This window comes from Euleptes europaea, chromosome 10, assembly GCF_029931775.1.
Source record: "Euleptes europaea isolate rEulEur1 chromosome 10, rEulEur1.hap1, whole genome shotgun sequence".
Taxonomy (NCBI): domain Eukaryota; kingdom Metazoa; phylum Chordata; class Lepidosauria; order Squamata; family Sphaerodactylidae; genus Euleptes; species Euleptes europaea.
The window spans coordinates 12,415,372-12,423,763 of record NC_079321.1 but is presented as its reverse complement, the minus strand read 5'-3'; the positions used below and the strand labels follow the sequence as shown (position 1 = coordinate 12,423,763).

Sequence of the window (8,392 nt, the reverse complement as noted above, 5' to 3'; positions counted from 1 at the left end):
AAAGCTCTTGCAAGGGCCCTGCTCCTTGAAGGGGGACAAATCTCTCTTGCGCACGTTCCTTCCTGTTATGTTCTTCTGGACCACTACAGAAGCAGGAACAGGTGCAAAAGGGAAGGTGGCTGATTTGTGTATATAGGTGGCCACTCAAAGGGTATCAGTTACAGGCAAGAAACCTGGGTGTCACTGTAACACTGGGAAATTAAACTGCCTTGTAGGATGCAATGGCTTTTTGTCCTCTTTCCCTGAGTCTTCATTTCTGAGGATTTTTAAAAATTATAGCCCAATGTCACTAGGGGCATTGATGGGCAGCTGAGGCTGAGTAACATCTGGGCAAAAATACCCAACAACCATGGTCCCTGCATAGTAATTAACAACTTATTAAAAATACAGATGTAAAGACAAGGAAATAGGGTGTACTGGCAGCCCAGTTTACCTCCCATTTTAATCTTTATGGGGAAGAGTAGGCTGTAGTTTGGGGCATTCAGAACTACATTTATTTTTGCTATAGTGGAGTCTCTTGTGTTAGCATGATTTGAGGGAAGTTGAAATAAGTGTGTATTGGTGGTGGAGGGGAGGGAAGATAGAATAGTACATGAAATACTTAGACTAAAATTGGCTTTTTCCAGGCAGACCATGGGATTTTCCTCAGATACCTTTCTTTTTCCAGGTAGACGAGGTTTTTCCTCAGATTCCTATCTTTTTCCAGGTAGACCGTGGGGCTTTTCTCAGATACCTTTCTTTTCCCAGGTAGGCCATGGGTCTTAGATACCTTTCCCACAGCACTGCTCACAGGATTTCTATACTCTGCATCAAGGGCATCCAACTACTGAGCTCAGATTGACATACTTGTTAAACTGGTCTTTTGAGGATGTGGAGCATTTTAGCAAACAATATGGTGCTAAAATTGGGAAATTTTAGGAAACATAGGAGACAGGAGAGAGGGAGCCTTCTTGCCAGGAGGCTTTTGAGCAAATGTTTGATGGGAATGTCTTGGATATAGGATGGCATGCCAAGACACTCACTACTTTGCTGTACCCCAAAATTAGGGGGTGCAGTGAAGCTGGGGTGGGCTCAAGTCACAGCTGAGTCAGAAGGGTGGGTTGGAAGCTAGCAGGATTAAATTAGAATTTGAAATGTAGTAGTTGTGAATGTAAACACCAGCATGGTGTAGTGGTTTGGAGTGGTGGACTCTGATCTGATCTGGAGAACCGGGTTTGACTCCCCACTCCTCCACATGAGTGGCGGAGGCTAATCTGTTGAACTGGATTGGTTTCCCCTCTCCTACACACGAAGCTAGCTGGGTGACCTTGGGCAAGTTACAGTTCTATTAAGAGCGCTCTCAGCCCCACCTACCTCACAGGGTGTCGGTTGTGCAGAGGGGAAGGGAAGGTGCTTGTGAGCCGGTCTGAGTCTCCCTTAAGTGGTAGAGAAAGTCGGCATATAAAAACCAACTCTTCTTCTGTAGCTGATGCTCACGTGCGCTGCTATGACTCTGCTCACAACACGTTTTTAGAACCAGACAATACACGGGTGCTGTTTTCATGCATTGAAATTACATTCCGAAACAGGTGCATCAAAAGCAAAACCTTTGATGTTGCACAGTGGCATTTCTAAAGCAGCTTTATTTTAGTCCGTTATACCTAAGCAGCAAAAAAAGGTGTATATATATAACAGAAGCATTGTGTGTGTGTGTGTGTGTGTGGTGAATCATAGGTCAAGAAATTATATTGCAATCATAAGTAGAGTTAATCCATTCTATGCCTTGGGCGCTCTGCTTTGGAGTCCTGTGGCAGTTATTGTGGGGACCGGAATTTCTGCATACGTTAACAGCACAATTAATAATCCCCTCCACAACCTCAGAAAAGGTAGAAAGCCGTTTAGCAAATCACGTACAGGAGTATGGAAAATTAAGGAGCATTTTTCAGCCACTGTTCCAGGAGGTGAGTGAGCAGCTTCACAAATATTCCATGGCAACTCCTCCTGTTTTCAAAGCCATCCAATATTTCTCCTTGGTCACCAATGTGTGAACTTTTGAGTTGTATTTTGTCCTGTTTATTTTGGTAGATTATTAGTTTAGGCTGGTGAGTGGCCAAAAACCATGTGTGAAGTAATCTGGCTCTTTGGTACGTTTTTGGGATTTGATGCATTGGGCTTTCAACATCTTTGAAACTGGCCTTTTATTTCATTGGCAATATCTGGTTCCCCAGCAACCAGCTTTGTCAACAGAACTGGTTAATGTACGTTCAAGATTCTTGTTGCTTGGGAATCCGGTGCTATTCAGCCCTTCTCCCCGACAACGAAAACACACCAGCACAAAACGTCTGAGCGGCTTCTGCTTTCACCTTACAGTTGTGTAATTTTGCCATACAGCAGTTGGAGTCCTGAGGAGAAAATGAGCCATCAAGGTGTGGTCGTTTTGAACGTGGGAGGATTGAAATTCACCACCTGGCCTTCTACGCTACAGCAGTTCCCTGAGTCCAGGTTGGCAAAGATGCTCAGTGGCAGCGATCGAGAATTTCGGCTGATGAACGGCGAGTTCTTTGTCGACCGTGATGGAGTCCTATTCAGCTATATTCTGGATTTCCTAAGAACACTCCAGGTTTCTCTGCCGAGTGATTTCACCGATTATCAGAGGCTGCAGAGAGAGGCTAACTTCTATGAACTTTATTCCATGGCTGACCTTCTTAGTCACGAACGTTTGTTGAAGCCAAAGATGGAGATACTGGAAATACGATTCTTGCTCCAAGAGACACAGGCTTTTTTTCGGGTTTTTGGTTCCTGCAGCACGACGATTGATGCACTAGCTGGCTGCATCACCGTCTTCGCAGAACAGCTTGGGGGGCCAACCTGGAATAACCACAGCATTCCGTCTCAGAAACCACTGGTCCCCTTGCCTTTGGAGAGGCCTTCCCATCATGACATTATTTTCCAGTGTGGCACTGACTATAGCGATCGGCTCGGGGCAAGGTATTTTTGTTTTCTCACAAACCATTTCTGGATTAGACAATACAAACTGCACCTGTAGTCATATTTCTGAAAGGACTTGGGTTACTACGAAAAAGTAGAAAAATTCTTCTGTGATGAGGTATCTGCGACCTAATGTTGTGCTCACCTGTAACTCTTGACAGTGATTTCAAAACTTTTCTAGGATCTAACCCTGGTAACTCTATTACGTGCCACTTTCCCCTTCGTCCGTCCCCATAATTCATTATGGTCATCTTGTACTCTGCACATATCCATGAGTTTCGCATAATATTCACAGGTACTGGTAGCTTTGCCAGGTACTGACTGAATCAAAAGTGACCTGTTGCAGACTTGTTTGCACAAAAAGCTAGGGTACGTTGAGTTAAATACAGCTGTGACCACATGGATAAACAAGAATAAAGTACTGGTAATAAGGCAACTTGAAAATGTTTAGCTGCATGGTTGTCTCAGAAGGTAACGCAAGGGATAAACATGCAATGAAACACTAATTTTAAATGTATTAAGTTACATCCTATCTGAAACTTTCTGGGTAAAAAAAGCAACACTCAGCAAGTGGGATAAGATTTCACGACTTTAATTGAGTCGTAACATTCAGCCCCAAAGATGGGCCCATACTTCTGAAGATATTAAGTTTGGACTCCGGCAAGTTTGCATTGGGTGAAGGTTCCATAACTGGAGGACAGGGCAGAAATCAAATTTAAAAAATAAATCATCACCTCTCTTCATCCCCTTGCTGAAGTACAAATTATATGAAAAAGCAAATTATATGTCTTGTGTTCATTTACTCTAGGACCCAAGGTGGAACACTATTATGATAAAAACTGCTTCAGTCAACCAGTAAGCAGATTACAAGATATAACATTTGAATCTAACTGCAAAAATTCCTAGTAAGACCAAAAATGCAGTTGGGGTAGGACTGTAGAACCGGGGGTGGGGGAACCAAACAATCCAGGCAAAAGTATCTGTTTAAGGTAGGGATGGGGAACGTCAGGCCCGGGGGCCGTTTAAGGCCCGCAAAATCATTTGGTCTGGCCCTTCGTGGGTCCTGGCAGATTTCTAGCTCAGAAGGATCTAAGACTGGAGATCCACCCCCTCCCACAGACAGGAATAGCCTCTATTCAAGGTGGATGTGAGTTTATTTTGCCAAGAAAATGAACCTTTTTGTCGTTAGTTATGGAGCTGCTAGGACCGCCCAAGAAACTTAACACTTTCCCACCCAGGCTGTGGAGAAACGTATTCCCTCTGTACTACAAGAGGGCTGGGGGCGGAAGTGGCGACAATGGAGGGGTTAAAGGAGGCAGGGCCGGAATGCATGGGGGGGGGAGTTCTTAGCCAATGTGTCCTCATTTCATCCCTGCAGGCGGAGGTAGCAGGAGCCGGCTGTAGAATCTGGCCCCGACCATGCGGAGCAGGAGCAACTCTGGCGTGTGGCTGGACGGCTATGCCTGGCTGGGGCAACAGACCATCCTGTGCCACCAGGTGGGCGAGTGCACCACTGGTTGGATGCCTGCCTGCCCGCTCCGGGAGGGGGTCATCTGGGGCAGCTGCCTGCTTGGGGCTTGGCTGGCTAATTTTTAAGTTGATAATTTTGTATGGCCTGCAAATGATGTTATAAATATCCAAATGGCCCATGGTGGAAAAAAGGTTCCCCACCCCTGGTTTAAGGCAACAAGACAATCAGAGGGGGAAAGACTATTCCATAGGAAAAGTCACCTCCTGAGCTGAAACCATACATTGCAGCTTTGTTCCTTCTACAGGGAAGCCCTCCTGAACAATCTTGGTTTGCTAGCCTTAGGCAAACTGTTCCACAATGTAGGAACCACCACAGGGAATGCATGTGAACAGGGCAGTTGCTGATTCTAACAGTTTGCAGGCTGGCATCTTCAGAAGACTGCTCAAATGAGCGGAGCTGTTGCAGCAGAACGGAGCAGGAGAGTAGCCTGCTCAGGCTGTGATGTTCTGTACCAGCAGTAGCTTCTGAGTGGTCTTTAACTTATCATACAGCAGTTGATCAAGAGAGGGGACAGGGTGCATTCCTACAGGACACCACATAGGAAGATTGGGAGTAGATCCTATCATACTTCGGGAGCTTTTATCCAGGAATGAGTAGAAGCACTCCAGAGTAGTTGCATAAATTCCGGCAAGGTCCCAAAATTATGTCATCTCATGATCAAAAGGCTGAGAGGTCTAACAATAACCCCTATTAGTAGCCCCTGATCAATGTCTTCCTGCCATACTGTCAATGAATGCAATAAATTTACTTCATGTTACAATAACAAGTTGAAGTAAAAATGCATAAAATGCAAGGGCAAATGAAAAACAACAAAAACAGATTAGATAAAAATTAATGCGGAGCTGACCTGGATAGCCCCAGGCTAGCCTGATCTTGTCAGATCTCAGAAGCTAAGCAGGATTGGCTCTGGCTAGTATTTGGATGGGAGACCTCCAAAGAATACCAGGGGCATGACACGGAGGGAGGCAATGGCAAACCACCTCTGAACGCCTATTGCCTTGAAGACCCCACCAGGGGTCACTATAAGTCAACTGTGACTTGACAACAATGAAGATGTCCTTGGCCCAAAAACAAAAGTCAGGTGGAAACAAATTAGGCCCCAAATATAATCTTAGCATGAATGAAGCTCTATGTGGGACCTCAGCTAGAAGAAAAAAAATTTTCTCTGCCTGGCTGGACCTGGGGCCAATGCTGGCTAAGTCCAAAAGGAAAGAGGTCAGGTCAAAACATAGTGAGGAAGATCCTCAGATTCTGGGGCTTCACAGAGACAAACACGCTGGGTATTGAGTTTGGGCTGCTGGCATAGTTTGGAAACAGATGGCTGAATGAATATACTGATAAGCACAACCGAACTGTAAACAACCTCCCCCCCCCCAGGAGTTCAGAGTATGTCTTCCCCATCCGGTTTTTGAACAAACTGTTCTGTAAGTTTTTATCCATGGAAGCAGATTGTAAAGGGTTTTTTAAAAAATATTTTATTGAAAATTTAACATAACATAAAAACACATAACATTTTCATACATCCCCACACATACAGTGTAACCAGGTCTTCCAGGGGGTTTGGTTTGAAATTGGCTTTATAAAAACAATCTTTTTATATCTTACGAGAAATTAGTTTGATTAATAATCGATTCTAAATATATTACCAATGTTTCCATTACATTTTAGCAAAGCTGTTTATCGATTCAATGCTTATAACTATTTGTTTATCTAGTTTATAAAAACAATTCATAATATTATCTAATTCTAACATTTATTTTTATCTATGCTTTATTCTTTATCTCATTTGCTACTGCATACTAATCTATTTCCAGATTGTAACATTTTGTGCAGATGTCAACTTCAGACACTCGGGGAGTAAAATCATTGTGTTAATCAGCCCTTGTCCACTTTGTACATGCACATTCTCTTTAACCAGGCATGGGCTCTGGGCAAACTAGTTTTACAGAGTTCGGTAGTGCTTCAGAGAGAACCAAGCTGCCAACAGTGTTCTTCACCTTACTGCGATAAACCTGAACATAAGTGTCACGGTAACCTTTATGTGGATGAGCATGGTGCATTACTGATGATACGTAATATCCCCCTACATGCCTGAAACAACTTCTAAAGATTTCTGTAATAATGTGTGTATGCACCTGATCATGTAAAGAAAAATAGTGAACAGCGGCTATTGCTTTCCTCTACAGCCAACATGGTGTAGTGGTTAAGAGCGGTGGTTTGGAGTGGTGTGCTCTGATCTGAGAACCGGGTTTGATTCCCCACTCCTCCACGTGAGCGGCGGAAGCAATCTGGTGAACTGGGTTTGTTTCCCCACTCATACACATGAAGCCAGCTGGGTGACCTTGGGCTAGTCACACTCTCTCAGCCCCACCCACCTCACAGGGTGTCTGTTGTGGGGAGGGGAAGGTGATTGTAAGCCGGTTTGATTCTTCCTCAAGTGGTAGAGAAAGTTGGCATATAAAAACCAACTCCTCTTCTACATTTCTAGTAACCCCGGTCTTCCTTGATGGACTCCCATCCAAGGACTAATCATGGCTAACCTGGTTTAGCTTCTGAGCTCTAGCTCAGGCTAGTCTGGGCTATTCAGGCTGCTAGCTTTGATTTTGTTGGTGTGGGTGCCGTCAAGTCACAGCTGACTTATGGGGAACCCGTAGGGTTTTCAAGGCAAGAGATGTTCAGAGGTGGTTTGCCATTGCCTGCCTCCGCGTCACGACCCTGGTATTCCTGGGAGGTTGCCCATCCAAATACTAGCCAGGGCCGACCCTGCCTAGCTTCTGAGATTTGATGAGATAAGACTAGCCTGGGTCTATCCAGGTCAGGGCAGTTTTGATATTACAAAGTATTAAAAGGATGTGCTACTGGGAACATGTAATGCTACTGTATCAGTATGTGTTCCCATTGGTGTCTAAGGCACAGAGAGCTGTTCTCACTGGCCATTTCTCAAAACTGGAACATGCTTCCTTCAGAAGCACAACGTTTGAACATCTACCTTTTCCGTTCCATTGAGCAATTAATTGCTGACTTTTAAATAGAGCCGGCGTGGTGTAGTGATTAAGAGTGGTGGTTTGGAATGGTGTACTCTGATCTGGAGAACCGGGTTTGATTCCCTACTCCTCCACGAGTGGTGGATGCTAATTTGGTGAACTGGATTGTTTTCCCACTCCTACACATGAAGCCAGCTGGGTGACCTTGGGCTAGTCACAGCTCTCTCAGTCCCACCTACTTCACAGTGTCTGTTGTGCAGAGGTGAAGAGAAGGTGATTGTAAGCAGGTTTGACTCTTCCTTAAGTGGTAGAGAAATTCAGCATATAAAAATCAACTGTTTTCACTAAATGCTTGTTTTCAGACTTCAGAAACAGGACTGGTTAAAAATCCCACCACAAAGCAAATGCAGTAAAACAAAGTTTATCAGCACTAACAACATTTCTCCATATTTTCCAGGTATGTTTCTATCAAACCTGATCACAGGAAACTGATTAATGGGACAAATGTTCTTGGCCTGCTGGTGGACGTCCTACTGAAAGAAGGATTCCATTTAGTAAGCACCAGGACAGTCTCCTCTGAAGAGAAAATCGAATGCTACTGTTTTGAGAGAACAAGACAGCCAGATGCCCTCCCGATTGGCCAAGCCCAGCAGGGTGCTGCTCCGCTCCAAACAAAGGAAGTCCAGATTCACAAACAGAAGTGATTTTAGAAACGTTGCAGAAATTACGGTACTTGAAATTGTAACGGGAGTATAAATGTAGCTCATGTGGGACAGCAGCAAGGCGTCTGCTGCCATGTTCTTGTTGGGTTCTTTTTAGTGAAATAAATTTAGGCTCAGTTTACTGCAACTTTTAAGCTCATTTACAGTTATTTACAATGCCAATATACAATTTTATATTGCATCCACTG

General features: G+C 44.3%; 1 protein-coding gene across 1 annotated transcript; it reads left to right on the top strand.

Annotated features, from left to right (window-relative positions):
* Positions 1-2,386: 2,386 nt before the first annotated feature.
* KCNRG (potassium channel regulator) lies at positions 2,387-8,186 on the top strand. Its single transcript, XM_056856850.1, has 2 exons — positions 2,387-2,967; positions 7,940-8,186. The coding sequence occupies exons 1-2, from the start codon at positions 2,393-2,395 to the stop codon at positions 8,184-8,186; spliced, it is 822 nt and encodes a 273-aa protein (XP_056712828.1). The 5' UTR covers positions 2,387-2,392.
* Positions 8,187-8,392: the final 206 nt, after the last annotated feature.

Excerpts from the sequence above, each read along its gene's own strand:
- KCNRG (XM_056856850.1), top strand. The coding sequence starts at position 2,393 with ATGAGCCATCAAGGTGTGGTCGTTTTGAACGTGGGAGGATTGAAATTC. Across the intron at positions 2,968-7,939 it reads AGCGATCGGCTCGGGGCAAG|GTATGTTTCTATCAAACCTG; the intron begins GTATTTTTGTTT and ends CATATTTTCCAG.